Here is a 14,903-nt window from a genome sequence, read left to right as displayed (position 1 = left end):
GGAACTGGTGCATTTTGTTTGCATTTTTATTTTGCTCTTTTCATTTCTGAAAATGTCTCAAGATAGTGATATCTTTAAAGTTGTGTCAGATCAAAAAATAATTCCAAATAACAATATTGTGCCTTCATTGTTCCTCTCCTCTTTCTTGCTGACTCATTCAGAAACCTCTCCTTTTATTCTTTCGTTTTTGCAAGGTTTGAAGACATATGAGGGATAGCCTCTGCTCATAAGCCTTGTGTTTTTTCTTTACTTTGTATTTTCCTTATTCTTTACTGTTTCAGTATTATCTCTTTTTATGGCCTGGCTACAGGTAGCTAAGAATATGATCTGTGATAGTTGCTGATTTCCACACAGCCGGGAGTGTGTTCACTAGTGAGGCACAAAACCACACGGTCTGACAGTGTGGGGTGTCTGAATTTTCAGTGTGTGATTTGGGTGACTGTGCCAAGGGTCTGACACATGAATTAAGGGACATGGCAGATGAAGCAGCTGGGCTGTGGTTGATCAGAGAGGGAATGTCTCTATAGCCAACAGATTCTGGTCAGCAAAACATTTTACCTCCTTAGGTTTGTCTCCTTGCCCTCTGAAAACAGTGTATTACAGTTATGTAACAAAAGAGTGATTTTCAGTTCAGATCTACTGAATCCTGATTCATCTTTTCCTACCTGTGTCCTGCGGGATTTGGATTATTCTCTTTGCCAGTGTTCACTGAACTTGCTAACAAGTGTTTTTGTTCAATGTACTATCTCTGCTGACATCTTATTGTTCCTCTTCCTCCCAGTGGCAATGCTAATTATAAACTATACACTGAAAACATTTTCTGCATCCTAGGGAATGAATAAAGATGTCCATAAAATCATTCAACTAAAAAAAAGATATCTTGGTATTTCAGTCTCTCACAAATTCTGTCTGTGGCTAACTTTATTCATGTTATTTCCTAATATTTGAATTCATAATTTTCCTTTTGTCGTTGATCCAAGCACAGCATTACCCAAGACACCCTGAAATGCAAAAACTTACACTTTTTGCACTTCTACTCATTCAAACAAACTTTTTTTTTTGTTTGCATCTAGTTAAATAAGTCAGCTTACATGATGATTGAAGATAACAAAGAGAATGAAGACCATGCATCTGAAAGAGGAAGGACAGCCATCATTTTTTCCTTGAAGAATGAAGTTGGAGGACTTGTGAAAGCATTAAAACTCTTTCAGGTATGTATTCTATAATCTTATGATCATCACAGCAGCTCTCCATTTTTAAATTGTAAGGGTAGTTTTAGAGCACACAAGAATTGATTACATCCGTTTATTAAGGATGTGATTCTTAACCTGCTCCCATCTGGCACCCAAAATTACCCACAAAGGCAAATGTGTGCCTCAGAAATTAGATGATGGCTGGCTAAAACTCTTACCTGCACAGACTATACACTGAGAGAAGTTTGTCTTTTCCCCTCGTGACAAGAGGATTGGCACTCAGTGGTTTTGCTGGGAATAAGAGGTGGTCTGAAGCTCCTGCTGATGGCAGGTAGACACTTGGGGTGTTGATCTTGCCCTTGCCACACTGCCCAGGCAGACTGGAGGTGGCAGAGGAGCTGCACTTGCACAGCTGCTGGGCAGGTGCTGAGTGAGGAATATGTGCAGTGCCACTGTGCTCTGGAGTGTGGCTCTGCGTGCTTTAGCCTGGGGTTTTCTCAATGTTCCGAATATAAAACACATGATTAAATAATTCTTCAGATTAAAGAAAAGTTAAACTAATGCCCTGAAAACTACTGCTTTTAAATCCCTTGCTTGCTTGTGAGATAATTATATGGTGACTTGATTGGCATTTTGGTGAATTTGGCTAATCAGCTTCCTACGGGAAGCATAAAAGAAAAAGGTCCATGAATTCAAACTTCCTGACTGTGTCTTTATGTGCTTCCTGAATGTAAATAAAACTGAAAGAACACAGGTTTGCTTTCATTTTCTTCTGAATAGAAAATCAAACCTTCGTCCCCCTCCAATAAGCAAATTGCTATCAAGAGATCCAATTAACTAAAATAGCTTCACAGAGGTGGTGAATAGTTCATGGCAGTAGCATATTAATTTGAAAAACTATTTTAACTTTTTAGTCAATTGTTTTTAGCCTATCTCTTTGAGAACATTGCTTCTTACTAAACAGGAGAAGCATGTAAATCTGGTACACATTGAGTCACGGAAGTCCAAGAGACGAAATTCGGAGTTTGAGATCTTCGTGGACTGTGACAGTAACAGGGAACAGCTGAACGAGATTTTCCAGCTCCTGAAATCCCACGTCAACATCGTCTCTGTGAGCCCCACAGAGCATTTCAGTGTCCAGGAAGATGGTAGGTACAAAAGGCAGTGCAGATGAAAATGCACTTCCAAATGTGCTGGTTTGAAATCTTTTTATGGTTGTCCACACCTGCACTTGTGTTGTGTCTTCAGGCCCCTGCTGCCAGGTACCTGTTTCTGTGCTATGTGTGAGTGTAGTCTGGCCTGAACCTGGGAGTTCAGGCTGTGTCAGGCTGTTACAAATTGTGTGTCTGCTCTCTGTGCTCCTGTCCCTTCCCAGCACAGCCCAGCTGGCACCAGTGGGAGCCGTGCAGGCCAAAGCAGGCTGGCCTGTGGGCAAAGTCTGAGTGCAGGCTCCAGTACACCACGATGGCAGAGGTGTGATACTGACAGGTCCCAGTTCAGTTCAGACACTGGGGAGAGCGCAGGATGGATTCTGCAATTTCCTCATTTAGTTCTTGATTTTGCTGTCTTTTTTACCCACTTTTAATCATAACTGGCCTCCTTATATTAGTACAACAGAGGTGCCCTTTACTTTTAGATAATACCTGTTGTGTTTACACCTTTACTTTCAATTAAAGAGATGCCCAAAGTTCAGGGCAGCAGGAAACTGGTCCCATGTATTTTTCAGTCATTGTGCTTGGGAAGGAGAGATCTGGAGTTCTTGGATAAAATGGCTTACTTTAGCCCTAAGTAAGGGGAAATTCAATCTAAACAGTCTCCTGACCTTTTTAAGTAAACTGAAGAGCATTGAGGCAGAAAAACAGTGTATTAACTGGTCTGCGAAGGGCTTGGCAAAAAACTCTCTTAGGGCAAAAATAACCCCAAAGTAGTTGGTAGCAAAACTGTAATGATGCTCCTGTCTCAGGCAGCAGGGCCTCCTATTCCTCCTCTCCCTCATACCCTCAAGGCAAAGCTAGGTGCTTCCCATGTACATAACCATGGGGAAACATCCATTTCCCATGGTCAGTAAAACATGATGAGAGGGCTCTAACCTGCTCCCACTATGCCCAGGGACCACAGACAAATCCCTTCTGTTCTCCTTTGCACCCTTTGTGCCCTACAAGATTGCCAGCAGCTGTACACAGGGAGACCTTGTCTCCATGGGATCCTCTGGATGCCACTCTAACTGCAGCAGAGAAACCCAGGCTGGCTGTCCTTCCCAGAGGCTCTGGGGCTGGCTGTGCTCTGCAGGCAGCCTGTGGCAGTGACCGAGGAGGAAGTGTGAGCTGGAGGCTGGTGCCAGATAGGCAGAGGCCTCCCTTGTCTTATTCATCCCCTTTAATTTACGGGGTGAGCTGTAACCGCCGTGGCCATCCTTGGAAGCAGCGCTTCCTCCCTCGGTGTGCTGGGTGTTATTAATAACCCTGTGGATCCCATGCCTTCCCCAGGCATGGAGAACGTTCCCTGGTTTCCGAAGAAGATCTCAGACTTGGATAAGTGTGCAAACCGGGTGCTGATGTACGGCTCTGACTTGGATGCCGACCATCCCGTAAGTACTTTTCCCTTCCTACACCCAGTCCATAGCTGGAAACAATTCATGGAGCTGACCTAAAAAATTGCAGCTTTTCCTCCTCCCTTTCCTCTCTCTCAATGGTGTCTCTGGAGGTCTGAGCACCTTCTCTTGGGGATTTTGTGTCTCTTTCTTTGCTCAGGGAAGACTGACTGAATTCAGTTCCTGTGCTTTTCTGCAGGGCTTACTCAGCAAGGACTCCAGGTCTGGGCCTTGAGTGGTCACATACACATTAAAGAAGCTAAAAGAAAGTTATTTTGAGGCAGGCTTTCTTCCTCTTCTTTCTTCCTTACTGGAGAAACCAAACTGGTATTTGGGCAGTGAAAATGGGCAATTTGTTCTGTAATTTTGAATAATCGTGCATGTAACAAACTTTGTTTAAATACTGATACAACTAAAATGAATCCTTCTCTACAAAATATATAGTAGCATAAATCAGCTGATTCCTATTTGCTCAGTTCACATCTATTAAACATATCAGACTTCAGCTATGAGTTTCCTGCTCTCTCCTTTCACTCTTACACATCATACTTTTCTATTCCCCAACTGCAGAAATGTCAAGTGTTCTGTTTTAAATTTATTGATTTATTTATTATGGCTTGGAAACTCATTGAACTGTGTTTTCCTTTCTCCCCACCAGGGTTTCAAAGACAATGTTTATCGCAAGAGGCGAAAGTATTTTGCAGACCTGGCTATGAACTACAAACAGTAAGCTCGAATTCTTCCAGAAGAAGCCTTCTGGGTGCTTTGAAATAACAGCAGAGTGGGCTGGGAGGAGCTCACCTTCCTGGGCTCAGACCAGGCTGAGACATGCAGGCTCAGCTCAGGGATCAGAGCCAAGGAGGCGAAGGGAAGGGAGATGTGAGGCAAGATGAGAAGGTAGATCGAGGCAGCCTGGTCAGTCTGAGGCTGTGCGGCTTGGCCAGATGCTCTGCAAAGGAGAGGGAGGGGAGGCAAATCCCAATGTACTGCCCAGTGACCACTGAGAGTAAACTTTCTGAGCAAATGTTAATACTTGAATTTTCTTTCCTGGTTCAAACTAGCATGTGTGATGTGTAGATAAGAAATTTTCCATGAAAGGAATTCTAAGAGCTTCTGTCTTTAGAGATGCTTCTTGGCAGGGGGTGGAGCTCTTAAAGCAGTAAGAGATTCATAACCCAGAGCTGTAAATTCTTTCTAAACGTGATTTTCATGTGACCTGATTGAATTTAGGTGTCAAGTTCCTCAGCTGAAAGTGACCTAGAAAAGGTCTGTATTTAGAGTTCTATTGCACTGTGTGTTTAGTGCAACTGGTTACCACAGTCCCAAGCTGATTACTGTTAACCTGTTGTTGACAGAGATTCCCTTGGGAAAGCATTTTCCATGCTAGTTCCCTGGCTGACACTGGAAATGCAGTGTAATACTGGCCTTGCCATAATCCACTTTATCCAAGATCCTGAGGACTAAATAGGAAAGAAGGACTAAAATTAATATGCTCAGACAGGCACTGGTCTCCTCTGCACAGAAACATAATTTTTACCTGATGTGTATATTTAGCTTCTGTCACACTATGTGTTGTTATTTTAGGAAATTCTCCTTTCTTAAAACAAATTAAAAGGGTAATGGAAAATAATTGCAGACTTAGAAATCCAACATGGAAAAGGATGTGTTATCAGCTCCTGAAGCTGTGAAGAGATAGTGTAGGTATTTTAAACCTTACTCTTGGCATTAAACAATTAATAAACTGTTTACAGAACCAATGCTTTAAGTGAGATCAATGCCAAGATTCCTGACAACTGGTTAAAGTGAAAAAAAGGCAAGTCCTCAGACTAAAAGCTTTCCAGGACATAGACCAGATCTCACTGTATTTGATAGAGTCTAATGGCAGGTGTCACAGTCATACAGGTATTAAATACTAGTAGTAGGTAAATTAGTCACCTCTTATTAGCCATTTTCTAAGGAGTGTCCTTTCTTCCTCTTCTCCTTGCAGTGGTGACCCAATTCCCAAGATTGAATTCACTGAGGAGGAGATCAAGACTTGGGGGACTGTGTACCGAGAGCTGAACAATCTTTACCCAACTTATGCCTGCAGAGAGTACCTGAAAAACCTGCCCCTGCTCACCAAACACTGTGGGTACAGGGAAGACAATATTCCCCAGCTGGAAGATGTGTCTCGCTTCCTGAAAGGTAATCTGCTGGTTTCCTACAATTTTCTGGGTTTCAAAATAAACTGAGGTCCATTGCAAATCCCACCATTTTGTGGGCACAGGGAAACATTCTTGGTGGCTTGTATTCATTCTGGTCCTCTAAGAGGCCTTTTGGCCATCTGTGTTTTAATGTATTTGTCTTCAATGCAGGCAGTGACACTTGAGGGGCAGTGTCTGAAAAGATTGTTAGGATTGGCTAAGGAGATACCTGGCTGTATTGTTGAATCTAGGCATGGCATCCTAGAAAATCCATTCGCACAGAGATAGGGCCATTTAAAAAATGTTTCTCAGACTCAAGCCTACGCCTAATTTTTCTAATTGTGCCTCATTTTCCCACGTGCTTTTGAGCCAAGGTAGAGCTGTGGTTGTCACCTCAGCCCCAGCAGGAAGGCTGACAATGCTGTGCATCCTGAGCTAAACTAACATACAGCTTCTCTGGTCACTTTCAGAGCGCACAGGCTTCACCATTCGCCCCGTGGCTGGATATCTGTCACCCAGAGACTTCTTGGCAGGACTGGCATTCCGAGTTTTCCACTGCACTCAATATGTCAGACACAGCTCGGACCCTCTCTACACACCAGAGCCGTGAGTCATTTAATCTTGCGCTAGAATTTGTGAGAGAGTTTTGAATCTGGCCTGCCCAGAGCCAAGTTACTTAAAAGCTGTTCAAGAACACCAGCATAAAACTTATTTTTAAGGTGCTGAAGACTCAGCCTTCATGCTGAATGTAATGAATTTGCAGCATGCTGAATTGCCACCTTCCTAAGTGCAGTATTTTCAAAAGTGCAGCTTGCTATTGGAGATCTCTTAGTGATATCACTGTGTGCAGTTAGTTTAATATCTGGCTGCCCTACAAATGGGGAGCTCAGACCTTAATTTTAGGCACCTTAATTTGAAAATCAGATTTTATGCACTTTATGTAGGGTTGGTATGATCTGCTCAGTTGCTTTCAGAGAAATGGGCAATGCTTTTAGTGTTTAAGTTTAAAGTTTAATGCAAGACATTGTATCTGTTCAGTGGTGCTGCTTTTTCACTTTGCCACAAAGACAAATCAGGAGATTTCTTGTTTTGTTTCTTTTTCCAGTGATACCTGCCATGAGCTCCTAGGCCATGTCCCTCTTTTGGCTGAACCCAGTTTTGCTCAGTTCTCCCAGGAAATTGGTCTTGCATCACTTGGGGCATCAGATGAGGCTGTCCAAAAACTGGCAACAGTGAGTGTTTGAGTGCCTGGGGATTCCATCAAAACCTTTGTGCTTCACTAAGCTGATCCCATGCCATTGAATAAATTTGGAGGTTCATGTCAACGTTAGTCACACCAGCTGCTAGATCTTTGTGTTTCACTGGTCTCTGGATTGTAAAGCATGAAAAAATTTTCCATGCTAGGAAAAAAAACCACTTTAAAGTTGATATGATTGGTATTTTTCTTCACTCCACTGTCAAGTAATGGTTCAGCTTCTAGTGGTAAATTACTTTTTGCAGACTGAAATTTTATGGTCTATTTCTTTCAGACAAAGTCTTCTTTCTTCTGGGAACATGATTCAATGATTTGAAAGTTCTATTTCTTTAATGTGTAGAATGAACTGAAATTATATGGTATTGAATGTGTTGAGTGCTAGCATTAGATACTTTTCAGTCAAGAAATTAAAATAATATAAACTAATTTTCTGGATATCAGTCTCTGGATGCCTTGGCAGGAGTATTTTAAGATTAAAAGTAGATTTTGATGAAAAATAATCTGTGCCAGTTATGCAAGAACTAGCTTGCTGATTTTAAAAATTTCTTTTTCCATGTCATGTGTAAAACTTGTACTACCTTCAGTGGGAGCAGAAATAAACCATCTATGAAAACAGTGTTCCTTCTTGTATAGCAGCAGAAATCCTGAAATTCAGCAAACAGAATGTCTTTAATTTTACAGCACACTAAGCAAATGAGAAACAAACTGCAGTGGGCTGTTCTCACTCACCAGAGATCCGCTCTACCCAGTGATTGTTTTAAGCTGAGGCTGTGATTTCATGTCAGTATTTCTCAAAACAGATTTACACCTCAATGTTTGCACTGGCATTAGCATCTTCCGGCCCAGCTGGGTGATCTGTAACATCCACCTTTCTTATGAGAAGCATGCCATCCTGTGGTTCTTCATCCTTCCATCCTGGCTTTTCTCCTCTTTAAATGTCTCAGGATAACTGAGTGATAACTCTCTGATATTTGCAAATATTTGATCCTACCTACAAATAGAAATGCTCCCATCTAGTTCACCACACCATCTTTGGTTAAGACTGAGTTGTTTTACTTCCTTCTGTGTTTCAGTGCTACTTCTTCACGGTAGAGTTTGGCTTGTGCAAGCAAGAGGGGCAGCTACGAGTTTACGGGGCTGGCTTGCTCTCTTCCATTAGTGAGCTCAAGGTAAGAATGGCTACTGCTTGCTTGCCTCTTTTATTTGTGCCTCATTGCCATTGCCACTGTTTCCCTCTGCTTTTTATGAAGTACAATTTCTTGATGTTCCAGCCCAGGTAACTATTTTCAGATCAAAGCTTTGTTGGTTTAACCAGATTCTGAAAATATTGCTCATTTATACACACGCCTCGTGTCTGTGGAGTCCCTTTTCTCATCCAAACTGGCAGAATATGACTGTTTAGAATAATTCAGTTTGTTAGGCTTTAATCACTGTTCATCTGCAGATAAAAATTTCAAGATGAGATGCATTAAAATCATCTCACATAATCCTTTTTATTCACTTTATCACATGTCATCTTCCTCCTGGATTCTTTGGATGGTGATGCTCCTCTGACCCATGGTAACCCCTCACCAGCACTCACTCTCTGACAGCGCCAAAGTCAAACCTTTTGATCCAAAGGTCACCTGCAAGCAAGAATGTATCATTACAACTTTCCAGGAGGTTTACTTTGTTTCTGAAAGTTTTGAAGAAGCAAAGGAAAAGATGAGGTACAGATTCTGCCCCCCCTCACCACCCCCCTTCTTTTTATAAAAGCAGATTTGGTTTTATATCTCTCTCTGTAGCAGCACGAAACCCTTTTAGTCTTATCACAGTTTTGTAACTATTTTTCACAGAAAAGGAGTTTTGGTTAGTATTTTCTTGGTCTTTCAGGTACTGGGTGGGAGGTATATAACAATTAGGACTATTTTAAAATACTTTAGAAAAGTGGGAATTGATACTGGCTGCATACAGAGAATGCATTTGTGGTTTATGTCTTGTTTATAACACCCTCTTTTGGATATAACACACTGTTTTTATCTTTTTTATCTTTTTTTTTTTTTTTACCTGAATAGAGAGTTTGCAAAAACCATCAAGCGTCCCTTTGGGGTGAAGTACAACCCCTACACTCAGAGCGTGCAGGTCCTGAAGGACACGAAGAGCATCGCCAGCGTGGTGAACGAGCTGCGCCACGAGCTGGACATTGTCAGCGATGCCCTCAGCAAGATGGGCAAGCAGCTGGAAGTTTAACACCCTGCCAGCCCTGGGCTGCAAGCCAATCCTTCCCTTCCCCCACTGATTTCTTTCTAGGCATATAACGTGTTGCATGCAGAACTCGCTCCTTTGCACATGAAGAGTGAATGGCCCATAAGAATATAACAGTTTTATCTTGTTGCTGTCTGTAAATTTCCTCACATAAATGCATTCCTCCAACCCCCTTAGGCAAAAAAGGTCCAGAGTTGCCTTTTAGAAGCTTGTAGGGGAATGGAGAAATTGTTAGACTGGAGAAAAAGTGTGGTCTGTGGATCAGGGCTGGGATCAGATGCTGCAGGAGGTGGCTTATGAGGCAAAAATGGAGTAATTCACCCCAGAGAGAATTCAATTCCTGACTCCAGCAGTCTATGATACTGACTGTGTGGTGCTGAACACTTGACAATGTAGAAGCTGTGGTAATTCAGTGTTTCAAAGACTGTGCTACTAAGTTTGAGACTTGAATGATTACAATGCAGGCATCAGGACACAAATAGCTGGAGGTTCTACACGATAAAAGGCAGGGGTCAAATCTTGCTTTCAAAGGGATTATTCTTGCCACAAAGAGTTGCAAATGCAATGTTTGGCATGCTTCTAGTATAAAGAGAGATACAGCTGTTGCATGAAATCCTAATTACATTTATTTTAAGTGATTTGATATTGGCTTAGAGTCAGGATTTTTTTTGCTGTCCTTGATATTGCACCTGAGGGAAGACCTTTCCTTACAGAGATACCATTTGCCTTTTTCCTGATTGAATTACTTTAGCAAAAAAATACAGCAAGCCATCATGCATTGATTTAGCATAAAGCCCAAAACCATTTCCAAACTGCAGCTTCATATTCAAAATAGCTTAATTTGCTCTAAAATAACATCAAAGTTTAAAAAAACACCCAAAGCTCATAGACCAGTGTACTTTATGTAAAAATAAATATCTTGTTGATTGCTCAGTCACTTTTTTGACCTGCACAAGCTACACAAATACACATTTAGTTTCTTCTTTATCTGACCTGAACACCTTCATTCCCTATCTATCAAATTATAACTGAAAGGCCCAAGCATTTCATAGGAATTCTGTGGTTTTTAAGGCAAGAAACCACCTTGTAGTGTACAGCATACCTGATCCCAAAGAGCATTTTAGAAGTGTAGGGAAGTAGTGTCCTGATGAATTGTCTGCATTGCACAGTAGCAAATTGCCTGTGTCGAGGGTCCCACAGTTCCAAGCACCTTGCAGAGCTGGGCAACGCTTCTGCCACCCCTGTTCTGGCATGGACGTGTGTAGGATGTGAGACATTCGAGGGGGGGATCTGTGAGGTGCAGGGTGTATTTAATAGGGGGGGATCTGTGATGCGCAGGGTGTATTTAACAGCACCCTAGGCACTGTTTTTTGTCATACATAGATCTTATCAGGAAATCCAGAAAGTGTGCTGGAAGAATGATCTGAAATCTTGAATACACTGGAGACGCTAGTCCAGGATTTTGAGAACTTGAAAGGACTTTCATGAAACCTCTGCGCTTGAAAATTACCTTGAGTGTCATATGCTTTCTAGTTGGACACCTCTGCTCCATAAGCAATTGCCAGGCCAACCTTTCCAAGAATACTCACTGTTTAAATCAAGACTAGATAGATTTTTCTGTGGCTATTAACCCACTATAACTTTGTTTTAAAGAGCATTTAAGATGTAGAATTATGGTCTACAACATTTATGGCTTACATTGCACTTAATTTAAAAATAGGCTTAGGAACTTTGTCTTTCTAAAGAAGAAACCTTCCTCTAATTGAGTAGTAAGGGAGGATCTGTTTTGTCTGCTTCTGTGATAACAGTTAATATTCAGCTACAGTTTTAACCACACTGCATTTATGATGTTGTTGAAATATACATAGGTCTGTGTTACTTCCAGCCTTGTCTGAGCTATGTGTACGTTTCAAGTAGGAGTTCTTAAACTTGTTAAAGTAGCACCTACTTTCAAGTACTTTGTAAAAACAGCAGTTGTATCTTTATTTGCCTTTGTGTAGCAAAAGAAAAAGTAAACTGCTAGACATAATACCGAGACGATGCACTTCCACGGCACTAACAACGTGTATGTTTGGCTTCGCCCCCCCCAAACCTTCGCTGAAACCATGATAATTTAAGTACTTTAAACCATTATGGAGGATTAAATGTCAACAAAATAAAGGAGTTGTGATAATTATCAGAACCACCAAGGTCCTTTACTTCGGCACCGTAGCAATAAACACAGCAGGAAAGCTCATGTCTTTACTAACAATTTGCTGGGTGAAGGTGTGGGTGTTAACGGCAATGAAATGGGCACCAATGTTTCTAGCGACTTTGGGAAGCAGGTTTTTTTTGGAGGCCAGGCAGCTCGGCTCCTAACACAGACATGGGTCTGCACAAGCCTCAACTTCTGAATTTTGGGGTAAAACAGCAGGTTCAGGGTGGGATATGTGGTAGGCGGTTCGGGAAGGCTGTGCCTTCATAGCTCCGCGGCCAATGGGGCAAGGAACAGGGCAACATGTGGCCGGGAATTGGGATAAAATGAGGGTGCCTGCTCTGAAACCGAGAGAGGAAAATTCCACAGGTGTATTCCCCAGTGGACTCTCTCCCTCTATTCGCATAACGTTGCGGGACTCCTCTGTCTCCTGTTTTGGACACAAACCTCTGGCATTTGTGGATTTTCCCGGCAAACACGAATCGCTCGCTCAGGCCTGGCGTTTCCCGGCGCGGTTCGGGCACTGCCCGCCCGTGATCCCGCCCCGCGCCCGCCCCTTCCTGCCCGGCCCGTGGGCGGTGGGAAGCGCCGGCAGCCACCGGCCCCGTCCCATGGAGCCCCGGCTGCTCGCCTGGGTGAGTGGGCCCTCGGCACGGCCTGGGGGGCGGGAGGGTGGCGGGGCGCTGCTCGCCCTGCCGGGATGCTGCGGGGCCGCGGTGTGCCCGCTCCGCAGGGACGCAACGCCGCGGTGTCACCTGGCGGGCACAGCCGTGTGGGGCCGTGCCGGGGCTTCCCTCACGCTGCCCAGCCCCATTTGCCCCGCGGGGCCGGGGCCGGCTGGAGTGAGGCTGGCCTTGGGATGCCTGTCCTGTGGCTCCCAGCCCCTCTGCTCCTTCTGCGGCTCGCCTGGCTTTGAAGGCTTGTAAATTCATGGCCAGTTACAGGCTGAAACGGGAGATTGTGAGACATCCTTTAAGAAGAATTGTTCCTGTTAAGTAGTATCACGCTCTAAAGCGCGTATCACCGGCAGTGGCTGTGAGGGAACGCTTGGTATGCCGGTGCAGCTCCGCTCCTGATATCTCCCCACCTGCCGGCTCTGGGCTGGCCGGGCAGCCTGGTGCTTCTGTGTGAACTGCTGGTGTTTCTGTAGGTACAAAATAGTTATTGTATAGTTTCTGTAGGTACAAAGTGGTTATTGCTGAATAACAGCAGCCCGGTGGTTCTGTGTGAAGTGTCGGTGTTTCTGTAGGTACAAAGTGGTTATTGCTGAATGCGGCCGTTTAACATTCACCAGGTGCTGCATCTTTCGGGGGAGGATAAATTGAGAGCAGGTGGGTGCACAGGTGAGGTAGGGATAGGATTTGCTGGAGATTCCCAGCTGTGAGCATTGTGGGTTTGGAGCGTTGCTGTTGCTGCAATGTGTGGGGTGGGGAAGGTGATGATATTCCCTTTTTTTGTGAATGAAGGTTGAATTGTTGGATATGGAGCTGAAATTGACTAAGAAATTCCCTGACTTGCTACCATGTTGACAATTGCTGCTTTCCACGGTGGGTTTTGTACCTATATATTTATACTCCCTGTAATTGGTATATTTTCATTTGGACTTCTTTAATTTAAAATGTTTAGTTAATGAGTTTAGTTAATGTTTAGTTTAGTTAGTGTTTCTGATTTACTCGTTTAGGTTCCAAAAAAAGGTCTTTCTGTTCTCATTTTGGAGGTAGCCTGCCAAAAAGCAGTGGCATGAATAAGACCTTAGTGATGACTGGGAATCATTGGTATTAAAATAAAGGTGTGGTAATCATCCTGATAGAAAGGTTTTCCTCCTTATAAACTGTGAGTCTGCAGTTGAAGTTTTAACAGGCTGTATTCCAGTATGCTTTTTGAAATACTGGGGCTGCACAGACACCCTTAATGACAGCAAAGTTAGGACCGTCCTGGTCTGTAATCCTGAGAATCCAATGTCATATCAGGGGATTTTTAGGAGCAGGCTAACCCGTGGCATATCCCAAATATGCTTGTTTGTCCCTGGGAGCATATGTGTGCTTCTTTTGTTAACTTTTAAAAAAATGTGTTATTTTTCTGTGTGCATTTGAAGGGTGCAAACAGCTATGGACAACTTGGTCTTGGTCATAAAGAGGATGTGCTGGTTCCTCAGGCCCTGGAAGATGTTTCCTGCAAGTGTCAAGACATTGCAAGCATTGCTGGAGGAGGGGGACATTCTGCAGTTATCACTGGTAAAAACACTGCTCTTGCACGGGGTGTTTGGCTTTTAATCGCTTTTTTTTTTTTTGTGTGTGTGTTTCTCTCTTGGTTCAGTGCTGCCACCTCTCTGTGGCTGCTGTTTCTGAACAAGTACAATCCTTAGTTGTAAACCAGCTTCCTGTCCTCCCTCCTCAATATTTGGGGAAATGAGGGAATTGTTGCTCATATATTGAGTGGTTACTTCGTGGCTGTGTGAGGACTGTTTCTTCAGCTGTTTCTTTCATACAAAGATGCCAGATTTTCTGTATTGAGGATGGGGGGTGGGAAGGAGGAGTCAGAGGTTCTTCAATATTAAGAAGTGGTAAGGAAAGGACCAGGACATAACATCTGGCCCTTGAAAGGTTGTGCTGTATGCCACAGCTAATTATGTAAAGAAGAAATACAGACAGATGTGAACATGATAAAAAAAGCATCTTGGTGTGAGAGGTGCCTGTCTCACCATATGGATTGTGTCCCGTGACAGACCCAGCTCTCCACAGCTGTAGTTATTCAGAGATATTTCTGATGCATCAGAAACAACTGTTTCTCTTAAGTTTTACTTGATTGCAGTGCCTGAAGTGACACATAATCACTGTCCTTGTTTGTCACAGGATCTCACAGAAGTAGGTTTCTTTTTAGTCTGTGAAGTGGAACACAACTTGTTTGGTTTTTTTTTTCTTCCAGGTGCAGGACAACTCTTTGTCTGTGGCCACAACAAAGATGGGCAGCTGGGACTGAATCACACAGAGGATGTGCTGTGTTTTACTTTGTGCACTGCCCTGTCTGGCTTTTGTGTAAAACAAGTTGCATGTGGCTGGGATTTTACAATCATATTAGTAGGTAAATCTCTCTCTAAGAGCTGAGGAAATACCTTGATGTAGAGAAACATGCTAAAAATTCCACAACACTATTGCTTGTGTGATGTGAGGGACCTGGATGAGTTTGAGAAGGGGCCCATGGGAACCTCAGGAAATTCAACAAAGCCAAGTACTGGGGCTGCACC

The 14,903-nt window shown here is 43.2% G+C and overlaps 2 protein-coding genes across 4 annotated transcripts in view; both read left to right on the top strand.

Moving 5' to 3' along the window:
• The first annotated feature begins 1,079 nt into the window (after nt 1-1,079).
• TPH1 (tryptophan hydroxylase 1) lies at nt 1,080-9,561 on the top strand. Its single transcript, XM_058807207.1, has 10 exons — nt 1,080-1,211; nt 2,158-2,341; nt 3,680-3,780; nt 4,442-4,509; nt 5,771-5,967; nt 6,437-6,572; nt 7,072-7,198; nt 8,295-8,390; nt 8,797-8,930; nt 9,276-9,561. Exons 1-10 carry the CDS (start codon nt 1,092-1,094, stop codon nt 9,448-9,450), a joined length of 1,338 nt encoding a protein of 445 aa, XP_058663190.1. The 5' UTR covers nt 1,080-1,091; the 3' UTR covers nt 9,451-9,561.
• Nucleotides 9,562-12,257: 2,696 nt separating this feature from the next.
• Nucleotides 12,258-14,903, top strand: part of SERGEF (secretion regulating guanine nucleotide exchange factor) — a 141,345-nt gene continuing 138,699 nt past the window's right edge. For all 3 annotated transcript variants that reach the window (XM_058806474.1, XM_058806476.1, XM_058806475.1), the window contains exons 1-3: nt 12,258-12,294; nt 13,755-13,893; nt 14,585-14,740. In XM_058806474.1, the coding sequence (XP_058662457.1) occupies nt 12,271-12,294; nt 13,755-13,893; nt 14,585-14,740 (319 nt within the window). In that variant the 5' untranslated portion in view covers nt 12,258-12,270. The remainder of the gene's footprint in view (nt 12,295-13,754; nt 13,894-14,584; nt 14,741-14,903) is intronic.

The sequence above is a fragment of the Ammospiza caudacuta genome, chromosome 6 (genome assembly GCF_027887145.1).
Source record: "Ammospiza caudacuta isolate bAmmCau1 chromosome 6, bAmmCau1.pri, whole genome shotgun sequence".
NCBI classification, from domain to species: domain Eukaryota; kingdom Metazoa; phylum Chordata; class Aves; order Passeriformes; family Passerellidae; genus Ammospiza; species Ammospiza caudacuta.
The sequence above is the reverse complement of the archived record's forward strand: the minus strand, read 5'-3'. Positions and strand labels throughout refer to the sequence as shown.